The sequence below is a fragment of the Rutilus rutilus genome (assembly GCF_951802725.1).
Source record: "Rutilus rutilus genome assembly, chromosome: 18".
NCBI lineage: Eukaryota > Metazoa > Chordata > Actinopteri > Cypriniformes > Leuciscidae > Rutilus > Rutilus rutilus.
Window position 1 is genome coordinate 9,177,776 of NC_140231.1, and position 20,527 is coordinate 9,198,302.

General features: G+C 38.3%; 1 protein-coding gene across 1 annotated transcript; it reads right to left on the minus strand.

Moving 5' to 3' along the window:
- Window positions 1–2,381: 2,381 nt before the first annotated feature.
- Window positions 2,382–6,355, minus strand: LOC311277155 (uncharacterized protein). Its single transcript, XM_084387329.1, has 3 exons — window positions 6,249–6,355; window positions 5,797–5,913; window positions 2,382–4,674 (listed from the first exon to the last, which is right to left on the minus strand). Exons 2-3 carry the CDS (start codon window positions 5,852–5,854, stop codon window positions 3,665–3,667), a joined length of 1,068 nt encoding a protein of 355 aa, XP_084243455.1. The 5' UTR covers window positions 5,855–5,913; window positions 6,249–6,355; the 3' UTR covers window positions 2,382–3,664.
- Between the last annotated feature and the right edge of the window lie 14,172 nt (window positions 6,356–20,527).

Genomic DNA, 20,527 nt, shown 5'->3' on the forward strand with positions numbered 1-20,527 from the left:
TTGCACAATGCACATGCGCAACACTCTACCTGCTCCCGAGAGGGAACGCTTATTAAACGTGTGCATGAGAGAGCATGCACGAGCCGAGTGCGTGACTTGTGCCAGGGCTAGCATCGCTAATCATAGCTTACATTAACTTTTACTAGCAGTGATTTTAAATGGATTTCTCCAAATAGCATGCCAAACTTTACCTGTCGAGTATAAACTTTGTGACTGAGGCATCAGTGGGAAGCCCAACCTGTGCTTTTAGCGCACGCCAGCGTGTGAAATATTCTCCCAAAAACACTCTGGTCTTGTTTCTTTCTTCAGAGGCCTTTCTCTTCTTGTCATACAATTCGTAGACACTTTTTCTCTTGCGACCCTCAGACATTTTGAAAAAACCCGGTGAGAACGGCGAGCTTCAATGAATGGCTGAAACCGTAGCTCACCACACATATACACCTGAAAGTGCGCATGCGCAGAAAGCGAAAACTACCTAGGGACGAGCACGTACGACAGCCTTACGTAAACATATCACCAGAATGATTGACAACTAGGAGGACCAATATTCTTGATGATCCACCCGGAAAAAGAAAATCCTCCACTATACCTTTAATTAATTATGGATATAAACAAACAAGTAAACAACAATTAATGGCAAATGCATTCACATTTTATTTGAATAAAGTGCAACCAACACTTTAGGTTGAATTAACAGGAAGTTAACCATTTCTGCTCTCATTTTCAATATTCAATACATTTTCAATAAAAGTACAGTAAGTGCAACCAAAATTTCAACAGTAGGTTTACCTGCTACTTCTGCTTTTGTTTTTCAACATAAAAATATTACAATATTAGTATCAAAAATAAAGTGCAACCAACATCTCTTCAGGTTGAATAAACAGTAGGTTTACCTGCTACTTTTGCTGTTGTTTTTCAACATAAAAATAATACAAATACAGTATTAATATCAAAAATAAAGTGCAACCAACATTTCTTCAGGTTGAATGAGCAGTGGCTGAACCTGCTACTACTCTCATTTTAATAAACAAACAATATTTAACAAAATATCAAGTGTAACCAACTACTCTTCAATAACTCTACAGATTTTTTTTCCCAAAAATATCAACTGATCAACATGATCTGGCCGCAGAACACTTCTCTGTACGTTCAATATGTCGCCAGCAGTACTAAAAACTCGCTCTGCTGGCACACGGGTGCCTGAAATGCACAGGCATTTCCATTGACTCCCATTCATTTTGGGTCACTTTGACAGCGAATAACTTAACATCTGAGGTGTTTAAAGACTCCATTTGTCCATTATTTATTTCTAAAGAAACACGAAAATGTATAAAAGGCTCCATTACCTTGTATCTTACGTTATAGCCCCATAAAAGCAGTTTTTGTAAAAATAGGCTAACAATTGCGTCATAACCACGCGACTCTCTGTCGCACAGTAGAGAAATTACCGTATGGACAGGAGGAGAAGCTCGCAGGCAATCGGGGGGACGTGGAGGCAAAATGACAAAATAATTAATCAGAATACTTAGCAAAAGTTGCTCCTGCTCCTAGCTCGTGGACACCTCCTGCACGCTCTCTGCAAGTTTCGGAAGGGAATGATTCAGATTTCTCTTGGCACAGCTACTAGAGGACAGACAGGTTGCTTACATCACATCTACGTCATTAAGCTCAGTTTGAGTCTGCGCAGTACGGTCAGCCATCAGGAAGTGAGTGCTTCTAATTTACTTCACTTTTCTCCGTTGAAGTCTATGGGGTTGCTGTGCCCATTTTTTTTTTTTACTGTCTATGGTTATTCCCTGGTTGCTGGGTTTTTATTCAGACACTATTAGTTACTTTGCATTTGGGTATGTATATTTATTCAGATATTATTAAAGACTACTTTTTGTTAAAGTAGAGTTTATGTTGATGTGAAGAATCAGTTTTTCATTAGCTACAGTCAAATCTGGACACAGAGAAAGCTTTTTTTTATACATACTAGCTACAAATAATAGCTTGATCAGTCACACGAAAGTAATCAGAATCAATAATGACATTGCGACTAAGACAATATTTCTAAATATATAATTGAGTGTTAAATACCATGAACAGAGACATGATGTTAAAAACACTGCATCAGAATGGTACTATTACATAGGTATTAAAGAATGGATATTAAATGTAAATGTGAAGTTTAACATCAGCTCAGTGGTGTAACAGATATAATGTATAAAGTGTCAATCCAATAACGTTAACACCAGCTCGAAATTCAGTATTAACTCATATAGTCAGCCTAATGGTGCACAGCGTATTAAGCAATCATGATTTATTTGTTTATGTAACATGTATGGGTGCATTAAAAGTACAATTTCGGCAACGAAAACAATGCTGAGCCAAATGAAGATAAAGATGTGTTCTGGCCACTGGCGTGTTTATTGAACCAATCAGATAAGAGTAAATTGAGAGTCAGCGAGAAGCTCATTTGATTGGCTACATGAAGAAGGTGGACCTGCCCTCCTCTTCGCCTTGCAAAACTTAATGAGTGAGAGAATCGTGCCAAAACTGTAAGCGCAGCTAAAAGAAAAACACAACTGTACAAATCAGGTTATTTTGGAAACATTATTTTGTACAATTAACGTTATTTTGCCTCATGTACACAACAAGTAATTTAGACATTTGCAACAGTTAATTTTTTTACACAAAGGTTGATTTTACATGATCAATCTGTTTTCAGTTCCTGACTGTTGTTTTCACTTGCAAATTGCTGTTCACAGGCTTGCAATGCTTTTGGCCGTATTTGTGCGGGAAAAAAAACGTGCCAAAAGTGGAAGCGCGGAAAAATGGAAGTCGGATCATATATATTTTGCCTAAGCATGAAGCTGCAGTTTCACAATACATGCATTACACTTACGAATAACAGTAAAATGCTGCAAATATTTTTTTCTTACACTTGAAAGAAAATAATCTGTTGTATCCTTCATTTCACGGGACACGAAGGCCACATTTGCATGGCCGCATTTGAAGGATCGTTCGAAGGAGCCTTTGAACTGGGACAGCCTTCGTTGCGCCACAGTGACGCAATCGGCTATACTGTCCACTAACAAATCTTGATGCATTCCTTCAGAGGATGCAGCCCCTAAACTGGGACACAGCTAATGTGTTTTGGCAAATGTAGTTCATGATATGATCTCCTTGATTCCTCTTGGAGGAGTGATAACCCCTCTGGTGGTTCTCGGCACTCTGGCTGACAGTGACAATTTTAGAGCAGAGCAAACATCAGAAGAGATTATTTGCTCAAAAGCAAACTGTCCAGTACATAGATATTATTCTGCATCCAGAAATTCAGAATTTAAATTAGTATAATTATTTATTTGGAATGTAGACCCAGATGCAATAAAATTATGATTAAAGCTGTTAAGCCTTTGCTGTTCGTCTGCAATTTTAATAGAATCTATATTTTTCAATGCAAAATAGTCTTCAATATCTTAATGCATCACATCTAAACATATAAAACAAGTTGTCTGAAGTAAAGAATATGATTTAATAGACTATTGTTTCCAGTTTTACACAAATGCCCCGTATATTCTAAACTATTGTGACCTTCCCCAAAGGTTCTCCTTGTCAAACAAACAACCTTCACTACCAATTTTAGCAAATTATCCAGCACTTGATTAATCTGAATGTCAAATTATTTACTTGTAAGTGTATTATATGTAAGTGATGGATCTGAACATGAACATTTGCTCAGACAACTTCGGGTAACATTTTTTTTATGAGTCAGTAGACTAGATAATTGTGTGAAACTCTTCCCACATGAAGAGCACTGGTGCGGCTTCTCTCCAGTATGAACTCTCTCATGAGATTTCAAGGAATCTGTCCGAGCGAAACTCTTTCCACAGTGTGAGCACTTGTAAGGTTTCTCTCCAGTATGAATTCTCTGGTGTGTTTTTAAGTCACTGGATCTACTGAAGGTCTTCCCACAGTGTGAGCACTTGTATGATTTCTCTCCAGTATGAACTCTCTGGTGTGATTTTAAGTGGCTGGATGAAATAAAGCTCTTCCCACAGTCAATGCACCAATGAGGTCTCACACCAGAATGAATACGCTCATGCTCTTTTAAATTTTGCAGTCGTGTAAAACACTTTCCACAAAAAGAACAAAAGTGAGGCTTCACACCAGTATGAATTTTAAGGTGTGTTTTTAAGTCTGATGCCAAAACAAATGCTTTATCACACTGATCACAGCTGAATGATCTCACTCCAGAGTGACGGCGCAGATGAGTGGTGAGAGAGCTTTTGGATATGAAACTCTTTCCACATTGAGTGCATGTGAACGGTTTTTCTCCAGTGTGAATTCTCATGTGCACATTTAGGTTTCCTTTTTGAATAAAACTCTTTCCACACTGAGTGCATCGGAACATATTTGCTCCAGTGTGAATTCTCATGTGTCTCTTAAGGTCTGCTTTATGCACGTAAAACATTCCACATTCTGAGCAGGTGAAAAATCCTTTAACTCCAGATTTTCCAGCTTGTTTTAGTGTGAAATTCTCTTCAGTCTTTAAAACAACTGCATTTCCATCTTCATTTTTGAAATGACGAGGTTTTTGAAACAGATGTAGTTTGCCTTCGTTTTTAAATGTCAGTTTTCCAACTTCATTTATGAAATGATGCCGTTTGCCTTCATTCACTTCCATCGGGTCTAAAATCAACATATGAAATGATCAAAATCAATTAAAGAAGGACAAATGAGAAACAAAGAAGTTCATTCTAAATTAAGAACAAATCTAGTTTACTACTGAGTCTACTAGTATCTTTTTTGTGTGAATTTGGTTTGTCATTACATTGTTTGGAACATAAGAAACCAATGGAGATTTGGGGGGGGGGGGGGGGGGGGGATAAATTTTATTCATATTTTATGGTATGTCCTATGTAGAGGACACCAGGACTCAGTTACTAAGAAAATAAAATGGCATGATAAGACATGTAGGCAAAAACAATGTTTTTGTTTTTCATTTACCTATCAATATTTGGTTTCAGGCCATTTATTCAAACTTTGAATAAAGATGATTCTCAAATATATTATGAATGATATGACAGAATGATTTGATACACTATTTTACTTTATGCAATATCTGTGTAAAATTGGGTAATAAATAAATGGGTAATAAAAGTCCCATTCAATACAATGTAATTAATGGGATATTATTGTGTTATAGTGGCAACATTTAATAAAAAATGTTGTGTAATAATGGGAGTAATAACTTGGCAACATTTTAAGAACATCTCATATTTCATAGGAATATTGTTTAAATAATTTCTTTCCCAATTCACGTGTCTCCCCAAAATGCCTGATAAACATGCTGTAAATCCTGGTGTCTTCTACAGAGGACATGTGTGAAATCGATGCCCTAGCTGTTTCATAAGAGAAAGTCATATTGAAACCACATAACGTTTTCCTGAGATGTTTACTGATGACAAACAATTAGAAAATTAGTCAGATTTAAATAATAATTACAAAATATTATAATTTTCCATAAAAATGCTAAATTTGATAATTCAGTCAATGTCAGTCACTTTTAAAGAACAAGAGGGAGTTGTAATGGTGAAACCTCCAAACATTTGGTATCTCTGAAAAGCCCTGCATGTGCTCTTTATGGGACATCCAGACTTAAAACTGTGACATCAATGATCTTCAGAGAAATTCACTAAAATAATGTCCTATACAGAAGAAAAAATCTATGTTTGGGTCTCAGGAGGATATGTCAGTTTTCATCTTAATGTTCCTCATCAGTCATTAAAGAGAATGAAGGAAAACACCAACCTATTTGTTCCTCTGTATCTTCATCTTTTATTCTGCAGGTTTCTTCCTCAAACTCCATCTTTACAATAGTATGTCAGCAGTTTCTCCTGGAGTAATTCCTCCTGCTTGCTTCTTCTCCTGTGGGAAGATGGGAATATTCCCCAGCATTTAAACTCCCATGAAGAACTCTCGTTGTTTAGAAACAATTCAACTCCTCTGATGTTTATGTAGCTCTTACATTAGATATGATTAATACATTCAAAAATTATTACCAGGTTTCATTTATCCATTACATAAAATGAAAACTCAACTTTCACAAATTGTAAAAACCAGTCAGTAACGTTAAATAGTTTACGTTTCACGAGCGTAATGTACAACATCAGTCGGTTCATTTCGATTAATTTCTGAGTGATTCACTAGTCGTTTGGATTTAGATTTCTCCCCCAAAAAAATCATGGAATGAATGTACTCACAGTCTGAAAATAGCAGATTATATAGCAGAATGAACGGCTGTGTTCCACTTCTCATGTTTATGTTCCCTCGCTCACTTCTCTTCTTCTCCTAGACTCAGATGTGTGTCATTGCTTCGGTTGCACGAGCGCCCTCTACTGGCGGAAACCAATCCCTATTAAACTATCAAACTTTCATAGATAAGATACAAGACAACCAAGATAACAGATTATACTACACTATTTATCTCCTCAAATATGTTTGATTTGGGTAAAGATTTAAACTTCAAATATCTGCTAAGGAGTTTGCTAGTGTATTTATCTTCCTTCAACTTTCGCGTTATGTTATTGATTTCAATTTACATTTTGACTTCATTTTAAACTTAGATTGTACGTTATTAATGAAAAATGTGAGAGTTAAGAGATATGAATATTTACTGTAAAACAGTGTTTCTCAAACTTTTTAGAGTGGCTTAACCCCTGAGGCATTTAACCCTTCTGCCCTCTCTTTGACTAAGGGTGCTTTCTCACCTGGCTCGTTTGGAGCATTTGTTTCGGAACCTGGTGCATTTTCTCTCTTAGTTTGGATCGTTTAGACATATATGAACACGTCAATCGTGCTCAGATCTGCACCAAAATAATCGCTCCGAGATCACCTGAACGAGGTGGTCTCGGCCCGATTGAAAACGAACTCTGGAGCTGTTCGGTTGAGGTGAGAAAGCAATTCGACCCAACGGACCAATGAACCAAGCTGTATCATAATTCATGATAGCAAATGTGTAATATAAAAAGCAGCAGTGTCTGATTCTTTGAGTGAGTACATTCATTATCGCAGTTGAAAACCAAAGAGTGCCTCTTCATCTTAAAATGTTGTGTAATTGCTCTTCTTGCAAGAATGCTGTTCCGACAAAAACTTGTTCCTGCTCTAACTGCATTATATAGGCTATATAATAATGCGAGAATGATGGCTACATAAGGCTAGTGTTTGCATGCGTGTCTGTTACAAAAAAGCTTGTGGAGCGAACTTGTCAATCAGCTAGATAGATGACGCAGAGGGAACTCTGACCAATAAGAGGACAGTTTTACTTGCATGTGACTTGAATAAACACATTTTGGTACGCTTTGAAATGTTGCCTTGTGGAAGCGAACTGAACGAAGAAGAAAATGCAACATTGTAACAAATAAAGTCCCTGTTTTGAAACAAAGGAAACGATCTACAGGTCTGAAAATGCCCTTAGACTGCAGTCACACCTTTTCCATTAAGGGACAATATTTTGCCCCCTTAAAAGGTACAATATGCAAGAATTTTGCATTAAAATATCCCATAATCTCAAGGCCAGTGTTATATATTTTGTTAAGTTGATTACTTACAATATCCCAAATGTTTCCAACTATTTTTAAATCGTGAGAAAATTGCGATTTTAACCAAGGAAACGGGGCGTTAGAGCAGGGGGGAGCTGGGAGTCGCCAGTCAATTGCGTCATATCCGCGTTACCCTCGGTTTCCGCTCGTACTGCGTGGAGTCCTGGACAAATGCGAAAGTTGTAGTTGTAGCGTCTATCAAGCAACAAACGTTAGCTTGTTTTGTGCAGTCGTTATGGAAAACAATTATTCTTTACCGATTGCAGCTGGTTCTGTCGACAAAGCATGCTTAATTTTATATTTTCCAAATGTAGCATTCGGTAATAGTTATGTTTATGTAAGGGAAGTATTATTGCTTTAGATTTGTGTTTAGTTTATTGACATTGTTTATCACGTCTGGTGTTTATGGCCATGTAAATAAATATAGCATGTGTTATACATAAAGATTAATCAGTATTTTGGCAAATGATGTGTGTTCGAATGTACTTTTACAACAATTGTTTAGAACACGTAAAACTGCGCCGCGTTATCACAACAATGAATTCGACATACAGTATCTATGATAACCAATTTAGTATTAAACCTTACTTTTCTTGCGGTTAATTCATTTTAATGAAATAAAAGTGTGATGAGGTTCAAAAGTCAGGAAGGAAGAAGACAGGGGTCGGCGTGACTGGGACTCGTACTTTATTAAAATAAAGCAAAACAAACAAAAGTCGTGCACAACGCGCATTCACCGTGGCAACCGCGACGGCACAAAACAGTTCAAAAATTAGAGCTCGGATCCACCGGTTTTCTTTCTCTGCGTCCAATTTTCTCGTCAGTCTCTCTCTCGTTCCAGCGCGCGGCTTATAAGCGGCCTCTCCACGCCGATCACTGCAATAAGACACAGGTGTTCGTCATTTGCACTTGACCTACTTGCTCGTCTCTTCTCTCTCCCATTACAGACCGCGCTGAACCACGCCCCCCTCGCCACAAAAAGCATGTCATAATAAAAAAAGAACTTAGCCTCATCCATGAACATGATTTTTCGATTCCCGTCTGACTGATTTACATCCACGGTGGAGTTTAAAACGACAGTTCCCATCATTCCACGCTCCTTCACATCGTCATCAAGCTACGCCGTTGATGTTGTTTGGAATGTAGCGCCCTCTAGCGGCAAAAAATTCTTGCATATTGTAGCTTTAAACCGATTTTTTTTTCAGGTGAATTTTTACTTTAATAAATAACTTTAATTTTTACTTTTAAAATTACTAATTTTATATAAAATTACTTTTATTATTGATAAAATCAATAGAGAAATATGCAATGATGGTAAAAACAAAGTGATACTTTTAAAAATTGAATTAAAACTGCCAGGATGTGGCGGTAAACCACTGTCTTTATGAGTGAGTCAGAGAGTAATTTTTTTATTCATTCATTCAGTAATGAAGCAAGTAGTTGTATTTATGAATGGGTAACTGAATCATTGACTCTCACGATTTGTTCAAAGCCGCAGATTCGTTTACGAAACACCTCTGTGTGCAGCAGTTCTTCTGTGGCTTTCGTTGGAATTATTATTTTGTTCCAAAATAGAGCAAAAAATACTGAGAAAACTGTGTTTAAAATGGGCATCTCGTCATATTAACCTTTCGTTTGCTGAACTGATGTATAAAACCAATGTTATATTTGCAATCATGTGGATATTCGGGAAACATTGCATTCTTGCTTGTATAATACACAGGGGCTTAGTCAGAATGTTTTTTCAGGGCCAGGTAAGAACCAGTGATTTTATTTGGGTGTCCAAAAAAATTCACTACTGACTTTGACATGCTGTAGCCTACCAAAAGCAAATTCTACAGAATTTATAGATCATAAACGAATACAAACCCCAAGACACCCGAGACTGCACTAAACTCCCCAAACCTTGTATTTTTATTAATTTAAACAATGTTTATCTGGCAACATTATTCAGAAATGTTTTCGCTAGCTAGCATTTACAGTAACTTTAGCTAACATTAGATTATGCAATTAATTGTAAGCTAACATTTGTTTCTCATGATGAAACCTCAATTTTAACAAAATTTCACGAATAGGTAGTGAAATAGGTAAATAACATCACCGTCTCTCTTGCTTTGCTCACTCGGCTTGCACTGAACTTCGCAAGTAAACGCTACCGACATTAAATTTTACAGCTCGCTCCTAGCCTCGTACACAGAGAGGTTTGTGATGTATGGCTGTTCGGAGCTGTTCTGTCTGAATAGAGCAGACTGTTTGCGTCATAGAGAAGAAAAAGTCACCTGTTTATCAGTGTTGTCAAAAGTGCTTTGCACATTAGGGGTGGCCAAGCTTCACGCCCCCCGATAATACATGATCAACCAAGCACGAGTCCTGAAAATTGAAGCCAAAGCATCTCGATCACCCCCAAGTGGCTGGATGCAGTATAGGTCATAAACATAGGTCTAGCACCCTTCTCCATGAAATGTAATGGACGTGAGACAAACTCAACAATCAAATTACACTTCAAATATATTTTTTCCAAAGATATGTCATTTTATGCAGTTTTTATCGCACTGATGTTAGTTTAAGTGTTCGTTCTTTAAATAAGTTTGGTTTTAGTTAGTTATTTGATGCTATAAAAACGGGGACGTGATGTCATGATTGACAGCTGAGATTGACAGCTTCACTGAGTAAATAGTCACTGAGGCGCTTTTTTCGGGATCTTCGCGAGGACATTGGAGCTTAAACTTTAATTTCTATATGTCCATAACTGTTTATTTCACACCTACATAATGAGTTGTTCTGCAGTAAACTGTACTGATTCTGCAGGAGTGTGGGCGGGCCCTTGATACTGCGGCTCCACTTCACTAGAGAAAATGGTCGGGCAGATTACACTGGTTGTTGTCCAAAGAACGTTTGCTCTATGCTATATGTTTATACTATTCCTACTCTCCGTGCTCTGCTGCTATACAAATTTAACCAGCCAAAGTGATCGGCAGTGTTGTACCACTCTTAACACATGGAGTCAGCATGCAAGCTACGCAACCATTTAAAAAAAGGGCCAAGCCACCCTGCCAGAAAAAGGTTGCACAAGTCTTAAGGGAAGAAAGAAATGAAATCGACTAAGTAGAGTTATCCTATATTTGATGATAACTCTCCTAATGGCTGGGGATATTCAACCAAACCCTGGACCTCACCTAACTGTGGGCGATAGACCTTGCTTTTCGGGCGAATCGGGCCTTGGCTCTGTGCTGGCTGGGTGTGCGATTATGGGTGGGAGTGGCGAATGGACGGCGGGCTGCGGGAGATGCGGGCAAGCAGGAGTTATCAACGCCGGTGAGTGGAGTTCTCTGGCACCTGTGTCTGTGCCGGCGGCGGATCCTGGGATGGTGTCGTCCTTCATTGTGGATGCGCTGGAAGCTCATCCCAGCTCGGTTTCGTCTGCGTCTAGTACCCGAGTGGCTTGTGTGGGACATATTGACCCGCATTTGGTCAGTGTTGGTGAGTCCCAAACTTTGACTGTACATCGTGCTTTAGCGACTTCTAATCTGAGTAGGCCTACTTTGATGTCGACAGATCTTTGTAAATAAACAAAAAATAAAAGGTTTAAATCAAGCAATTAAGAAACATTGAAGAATTAACTTTTTTCAAACTCTTAATCATTCAAAACTTATATGGGATCCAAGCTCCAAACCAAAGGGAATATTAGGCGGGCATTTTTAATATCAGCAGTGTTGTTTCAAAACGTGACCAATTGGAACATTTATTAACTGGTTCAAATCTGGACTTTCTTGGTATCTCGGAAACATGGTTAACAAAATCTTCCCCAAGGGCTCCGTTAAATTTTTCTGGATACAGTCTGTTTTAGGAGGGATAGAAATAAAGGTAGAGGGGGAGGTCTGTTGATCTATGTTTGAGAGTCAATCAAATGCTGTCTTATTGAGTGGTCGCATGAAACGCAACTGGAATGTATTGGGCTGAAAGTATCACTGTCGCCAGAAATGTCTTTTAATATTATTTGTCTGTATAGACCACCATCAGCTGATAATAGTTTTTATAATTTTTTTTATAAAATCCTTAAAGCTGCAGTCCGTAACTTTTTTGGGTTAAAAATTATTCAAAATACATTTTTGAGCAAGTACATAACCAGCCAGTGTTCAAAACTATCTGCTTGCCTTAGTTCGATTCAAAACGGTAAGCCTGTACTAATGTTTTTAATTCCAGTGGTACTGGTGGATTTCCACGGGAAATTCGTACACATAAAGAAGTACACATAAAGATCTGTACACATAAAGAAGGTGTCTCGGCTAGTAGGCTGTGTGAGGATGTTGGAGGTGGAGATTTATAGCCTTTTCTTACAGCACTTGATATAATTAAACTTATCAATTTGATGGCGGATCCAGAAAGGTTCGAACGACAATCACCAGTGACAGCTGCGATTCACCTGTTGTAAAACGCAAAAGACTTCGGACTTTGGACTGGCTACAGAAAAAAAGAGACTGCAACTGGGCCCAGGCGAAAACAAGGATAAATATCGGAAGGGCATTAAATGTAGTCACGAAATGCTGATGTTGTTAACAATTTGTGAACAAAGCATAATTTGCATGATTTTGACATGAAATGATAAGCGATCGTTAGATTTAATCAGCGCGATATACTGCAATGCTTTTTTTCCTTTAGTTGGTCAGAACAAAAGTGGATGCTACAGGTGACATTTTCCGGTGAAAATTCTTTTGTGGTCATACTTCCAAAAAGTAGAATCTGTGATTCTAAATGACAGTATCCACACCAGCGCGGTGACTGACAGCCGCACATTCTCCTGAAAACATTGGATTCATCCGCGATGTGCCGTGCCGAGGCACAACCCACGTAAAGTTGATAATTCTGTGAATAACTGCAATTGCAGATTTCAAGCAGAGATGGCGACAAAAAGGAAAAACTACAGACTGCAGCCTTAAGGAACGTGACCAGAAAAAATTATTTATGGTTATGGGCGATTTTAATATAAACTGGGATAATAAATCAGATAAACTTTCAAAAACTTAGGGAAATGGGCAACAAGAGTGACCAATTCCTCACACACACAAATAGATCTGATGTTTACAAATAGGCCAGAGAGAATAATAAAATCATATAATCTTCTGACGGGAATATCTGATCATAATATTACATTACTGGTACAGAAACTTACAAGAAAAAGTTTTGATAGTACAGTTAAAACAAAATGTAATGATCAGAGATTTACAAAAAATGTAATTAATAACTTTCAAAATGCCCTTCGTCAAATCGATTGGTCGAATATTCTGTATAGTGAAGACATTAAGAATAGTAGTAATATGTTTCTCATAACTATTGATAAAGTAATATCTTCATTTACTAGGAAGGATAAAAATAAAACCAGACAAAAGAAGACATTACCTTGGCTTAATGATACCCTTTGCCAACAAATGAAAGAGCGAGATTTTGCTTTGAAGCACTTAAATCAGGTCATAGTAGCGATAATCACATTTTTATGCCATATGCTCTCATTGACAAATGCGGAACAATTAGTTCATGCGTTCATGACCTCAAGGCTAGATTATTGTAATGCTCTACTGGGTGGTTGGTTGCCCTGCACGCTTAATAAACAAACTACAGCTAGTTCAAACGCAGCAGCTCGAGTTCTTACCAGAACCAGGAAGTATGACCATATTAGCCCGGTTCTGTCAACACTGCATTGGCTGCCTATTAAACATCGCATAAACTTACAAAGCACTAAATGGTTTAGCTCCCCAGTACTTGAGCGAGCTCTTAACGCATTATAGTCCTTCACATCTATTGCGATCTCAAAATTCCGGCCAATTGATAATACCTGGAATATCAAAATCGACTGCAGCCGGTTGTTCCTTTTCCTATTTAGCACCAAAACTTTGGAACAGTCTTCCTAACATTGTCCGGGAAGCAGACACACTCTCTCAGTTCAAAGCTAGACTAAAAACACATCTCTTTGACCTAGCATTCACATAATACATTATAGACTTCTATAATTCAATGTTAGGCTGCATAGATTAGGTCAGCCGGAACCGGGAACACTTCCCATAAATCCTGATGTACTCGTTACATCATAAGAAGAATAGCATCTACGCTAATTTTAGTGTCTTTGTTTATCCCGAGGTTTTCCCGCAGCCTGCCAGATCCAGGCTGTATCCAGATCTGACGAAGGACCTTCGCCTGGACCCGATGACAACTCAGTGCTGAAGTGCCAACTAGTCTCTCCCTATGGAGGATCCCTTTACTGAAATTTGAAAATAAGTAGTATTAGCTACGCAATACGAAGTGACCTTTCTGAACTGTGAACTGTGAGAACACTGACGGCGTGCACATGCGTACGAACTGCTACGAATTTTAGCGTTGCAAACTGTGCGCTCCACTAGGCTGTTTGATTGTGGGTAGCAGAGGTGTGGACTCGAGTCATGTGACTTGGACTCGAGTCAGACTCGAGTCATGAATTTGATGACTTCAGACTCGACTCGACAAAATGTACAAAGACTTGCAACTCGACTTGGACTTTAACATCAATGACTCGTGACTTCACTTGGACTTGCGCCTTTTGACTCGAGAAGACTTGCTACTTCCCATGAAAACTGGGGGAAAAATGTCCACATGGCCGCGCCGCTCTCAGTTTATCTGCATCTGTGAAAAAAAATGTGCACCACCTGTATGCATGCAGCGAGCGCGCGCGCTGCCTGCACAACATCCAATCACTGTAGTCCCACGTTGTTTTGATTCGACAGCATCTAACGCCCGTTTCACTTTCACACATACTCCGTTTGCAGTGCGTATGCGCCAGCGGGTGCGTATTTTTTTCCGTACCCATGTTAACAGGTTAGAGCTTTCACACTGCACGCGGTTGCAGTCCGTCGATCCGTTCCAGGTGCGGTGCGTATACAGCAGTGCCGCGATCGTTTCCGCACCGAGTCTATTTCTGCTGTGCTGCACATGTGCTGCACGCGCTGAATTAAAGTGACAGCGCATGTTTCGTGGTCAACATGAACACAGATTGACCTAAAAATTTAGTAATTTCACCATAAATGCGATTAATTAAATAAAATGTAGTAATCTCACCATAATTGTATTTAATTAAATACTATTTTCACTTGAAGACCAGGGTAAAGCAAGGAAAACTACAATTTACCTCAACAGGCGACATAATGAACAAATCTCGTCTCATTCGTGGAGGTGGAAAAACATGTTCCTTGTGACATGCATTTATTGTATTAATTTAAATATAAAATAAAAGGCATGAGAGTCGGCTGTTTTTTTTATATAAGTAGCCTATGGTTAAATATTTGACCACTTGCTTTAGGAACTTCATATAAGTAGAAGTAATGCATTGAATAATAGGCCTACGTTGTTTAAATTGTGTTTAAACGTGCATACGTCTATTAAAGAGTGTATATGTGTACAAAGAGAATCGCAATGCTGAGACGTAAGACCGGGGTAGCCTAAATCAAGGGAAAATACATATTTCAACAAGGCAACATAACACTCGTCTCATTCGTGGAGGTGGAAAAACAAGTTCTTGTGACATGCGAGATTTATTGTATAAAGATTTAAATTATGCAAAAGAAAGAGTATGAGTCTGCTGTTTTTGTCAATTTTAAGTTTTAATTTAAAATGTAGGCTATGCGATTTTAATATAAGTACATGGTTAAATATTTTACCACTTGTTTGAGCAACTTAATATAGCCTATAATTATATAAGAGTAATGCATTAAATAATACGTTGTTTAAATTGTATTTAAACGTGAATACGTCTTTTAAAGAGTGTATACGTGTGTACAAAGAGAATCGCAATGCTGACAAAATTTTTTTTTTAAATAAAAGATGCTAATAACTTCTGGATTTGAAATACAAATAGTGAGTATGTATTTGTGGTACAGCTGCGGATCACGCACTGCAAACGCAGCATATGTGAAAGCACTATCGCGCGTGCTGGTCTTGCACCGCATACACTGCAACACGCATTCCAATTATATTATCAGGTTGGTCCAGTTTTTCAGAAGTGATAATTTTGAGGAGTGAGGATTTTATTGATGACATGTTTAAAAAGGTTTAGGCTAAAACGACCCATGTCTATTTGAAAGTTAAACTGTTTTGCAATATGAGGTTAATACAATACAGGACTGAAGCTGCATGCTGTGCATTGTTCTAGTGCAATATGCTGTTGAAATACAAGCATTTTTTGCGAAAATTAAATTTTCTGTTTTTTACTGTATTTGATTATAAATCAAAGTATAAAAAGAGGTTTAAATAAATACAAATCTTACAGACGTACATGATTTGTATAAATTTTATTTCTGTGGTAAGAGGACTTGAAATGACTCGAAACTAAAATGGTAGGACTTTGGACTCGACTTGAGACTTGTTGGCTTTGACTTTTGACTCGACTCGGGACTTGCCTCATCTTTGACTCGACTTGACTCGGGACTCGAGGGCAAAGACTTGAGACTTACTTGTGACTTGCATAACAATGACTTTGTCCCACCTCTGGTGGGTAGTTTGGGCTACTGGTTTTGTGAACGAAGTCCCAGGCCATTGCGAAATCTTTAAACTCATTACTCATCAACTGTCTCCCATTGTCTGTGAAGAGGGTTTGAGGTGACCCATGAACAGAAACATGTCTCTTCAGCTTCAGTATGACACTTGCTGAAGTCAGATTGTGGAGCTGATTTAACTCGTACCAGCCTGAATAGGAGTCGATAAGCACCAAGTATTGGTTACTGTTCCACTCAAAGATATTAGCTGCTACTGTTGACCATGGTAGACTTGGAACATCATACAGCTGAAGGGGCTCTGAAGATGTGATGTAAGCATCAATGTCTTTTGTCATGGCCATCCTTGTCTGATAGTATTCACAAGCATTTGTAGGGTAGACTCATCTGCTGTGCTGCGTTTAAGTTCATCCATGCTTAAAGCATGAAAGGTGAGATGTTGCAGAAATTTCATTACCTCAAAGGTAATGGTTTTCCTCCTTGGACTGATGCTGTACGGATGCTTGTGGGACTCATGACAAGGGGTCTGCTATGTAAATGTGCTTTCCTTTTTTGTAGACTAGGGTGATGTTGTATCGTTGGCGCTGTAGCAACATTCGTTGGAGTTGGGCAGGAGTGCTGTGTATTGGACGTTTGATGATTGTCACCAAAGGCTGGTGGTCCGTTTCAATAGTCACAGGTTTTCCGTAGATGTAAACGTTGAACTTTGTGCAAGCAAAAACCACAGCAAGTTTTTTTCTATTTACGCATATCGCATATCAGTTTGCGTGAGGACCCGTGAAGTGTAAGTGATAGGCTTATCTAGGGTCTATACAAATTCAGATGTTGTTTGAGTCTTTTTTTATGAGCGGCTACCAAGGAAGAAACCCACTCCTCTTAACCTTGTCTTGCATAGCAACTGGAATGAGTCTTGCTGGTCGGACGACAGAGGGAATAGTGGGGTCGATTTTGATGGAATATGTGACAGGTAGTCTACCCACCTCGTCCTTGAAAAGGTCAGAGTATTTGGTGAAAATTCTGTCTGTAAATTCATCATGACTTGACACATTCAGCTGGTCGACTTCCTTGAGTGTTAGAAGTTCCATGCGTAGGCAGTCAGGTAGACCCATTAATGGTTGTGCAGAGCTTTTGATGACAAACAGCAGGTTGTAAGTCTGGCTGGCTAGGCTGCATGGTTTGGATTTCCAGCCATTTTCGATTGTGGAGGACAGAGGTTTTAGAAATTACAGCAGTAGTCTAAATCCAATGTACGCAATTCCAAGTGTAACTGGTGTGAATTATTCGTTGATTTGTTTTTTTTAATATGGTATTATTTTCTTTAATTTACTGTTTATACTAAGTTTTTCTACTTTTGTAATTAGAATGGGTTAATGAACCTATTCCACAACTGTATGAGAGCATAAGGGCTTCAGTGCAAGAAAGAGTCAAAAAAGTTACTGCAGTTTGCCTTACCACTGACTGCTGGACATCAAGGATAACCACTATTTACATGTTTGTTCCATGTCACTTTATTGAAGATTTTTCAATGTCTAGCTGTCTTCTAGACTGCTTTGAGTCCAGCGACAGACACACCTCAAAGAACTTGGCAGAGTGGCAAAAGAATGGCATGTAGATGGAAAAGTGGTCTGTTGTGTTACTGACAATGCAGCTAACATAACCAAAGCCGTGACATTTTTAAAGTGGACCCATCATCCATGTCTTGCCCACACAATCAACCTGATTGTAAGAGATGCTCTGAAGGTGATGAAGCCCACTGTGGACAAAGTGAAAGCAGCTGTGGAATACTTCCACAGGAGCACAGTAGGTTCTGAAAAACTTAAGTCTACACAACGCCAGATGGGAATGCCTGAGCTAAGGCCTAAACAAAACATTTTATATGTTGAAACGGTTTTATGAGTCAAAGGATGCCATCATCTCTACCCTGGCCATTGTCAATGCACCTGTTGATCCTCTGACCCAAGAAGAATGGGAGGTGGTGGAGGAGGCGTGCAGAGTCCTGGAGTCCTTTGAGCAGGTTACTTTGGAGATCAGTGGAGAGAGGTACAGTAAGCAGTTATTTCTACATTTTACATATACATTCTAAATTTTTTTGTACACACACACACATACATACATATATATATATATATATATATATATATATATATATATATATATATTATTTTATTTTTTTTTAGCTATGTGACAGCCTCAAAAATGATACTCCAATGTAAGTGTCTGCAGCGAATCACAGCCAACTGCCAGAGAGAAACAAATGTAACCACAGGATAAGTGATAGAGTTGATGGACACCCTATGTTCATCAATGGACAGAAAGTTCCATAGAATGGAATATAATCACGTGCTATCAGAAACCACTGCACTTGACCCCAGGTTTAAGAAGTTGTGATGCCAGAGCAATTGATGAGGCTCTTCAAAGAATCACCTCAGCAGCAGTATTTGGTATTTGGCCAATATTATAATTCACAAAGTTAATATAAATCTATAGCTGAAAAATATGAACAAAAATAAATAAAAGTTAAATAAAATAAAAATTAGGCATGCATTAATAGAGCTATGGGGTACCAGGTATATACCAGGCTAAAATATTTGTAGTAAAATCCAAAACCTGGAAATTATCAAAATAAATTATGTACATGCTTTTGTTTTCCTACATAGGATCTCTAGGTTGTGCAACAACATGTTAGATGTAGACTATTTATTTACACTATTTAAATTAACAAAATATTTACCTCTGTTGTTGAATCTTATAGTATATTTCTGCAATCAACTATGGACAGGAGATGTCTGATGTCATCCTCTTTGATGTACATTAAATTGCCCCTATTATGCTATTTTAAAATTTCCTAATGTTGTTTCGGAGTCTCCTACAACAGGCTTACATGCATCAAAGGTATAAAAAACCTGTTTAATTTCCTCATAATATACATTTGCACATCACCACAATTTTCAATGATTCTCAAACGACTCGTCAAATGAATCAATCTCTCTAAATCCCTCCTTTCTGCGAGCTACTCTGCTCTGATTGGCCAGACAGCTCAGTCTGTTGGGATTGGTTTATCGTGTACAGTGCGCGTGTTGAAAACAAATGTATGCAATGTATGCATTAGCTGAGCTCTAGCGGGAATGATTGATGTGAATGACTGATGTAACATAAACATTGGTAAAACAAATCTTGCTCCATGCTTAATCTTTCCACAAAGTAGTGAGAACGACAGACAATCTGCATTAATAGACACAGATATAGGTAATAGTGGCTCACAAACGGATTAGCAGAAGTATTTAAGAAAGACAATGTGAGTTAGCCAGTTTGCAGGAAACCTACACAATATAAAACTCAAAACTAACTATTTTTTTTAACACCATCTTTCAAGAGCAAGCGGTTTGCGAATCCTGCATTGAACTCCGAGATTTGAGAAGCAATTGTCAGTGAAATAAAGGGAACACAGCAAAATTTTAGGATTATACTGCTGTGATATCATGGTAAAGATGAATTTTAACCACTGATTCTTCACATGCTCCTCCTTGGGCAGTGAAAAAAAAACTGCCTTTACCTTCACACTGCAGAGCACAGCATCTTCTTGACATGATGCTATCCAGTATCCACAGGAATCAGCTGCAGGTTTGAGGTTCAAGTTTTCCCTGGTATCTGCGCGCGCAATAAGTGGGCGGGCAATATGCTAATGCAGTGGTTCCCAATTCCAGTCCTCGTGACCCACTGCTCTGCACATTTTGTATGTCTCCCTTATTTGACACACCTGAACCAGATCATCAGCTCATTAGGTGAGACTCCATGAACTGAATTGAGTGTGTCAGATAAGAGAGACATACAAAATGTGCAGAGCAGTGGGTCACGAGGACTGGAATTGGGAACCACTGTGCTAATGTTTTGTCTTGACGTCACAACGAAATGGCTTATGACTTGTTTGAAAAACAGTTCATTTCATTGACTCAGTCGACTCTTACTTTTGAACGACAATACATTTATATACGGTGCACTTTCAGATTTAAAACTATGCAGGATGTTTTCATTCATTTAGAACTAAGTTACACACTACATAATAGTAATAGTAATCCATAATAGGGGCCCTTTAAGTCATCAATCTCCCTTATTCCCATTGAGCAAATCTTCAACTATAGTCTCCAAAGTCTTACTATCCAGATGGGGAAGAGTGCCCTTTTATGATGTATTTTTGTATATTGTACCTTTGTATGTCACAGTATATGTTTCTATTGTGTTGTCTTTAGTCAAGCCCCTGAACCTTACAGATTCCTGAATTGCTGCATTCTACATTTTGGGCATCAAATTGATTTACCTGACCAACTTGGAGAATGGGAGGAAAAATATTCCCACTGTGAATATAGGCCTGCAAAAGTAGGTGCCTTTCTGCTAAAGTAACACCAAGATTTTTGAAATTGTGGAGCTTCC

Bases quoted from the DNA above. Each gene is read 5' to 3' on its own strand.
- LOC311277155 (XM_084387329.1), bottom strand. From the start codon at position 5,854: ATGGAGTTTGAGGAAGAAACCTGCAGAATAAAAGATGAAGATACAGAG. The intron at 4,675-5,796 runs GTTGGTGTTTTC...TGTTGATTTTAG, and splicing joins AGATACAGAGGAACAAATAG to ACCCGATGGAAGTGAATGAA.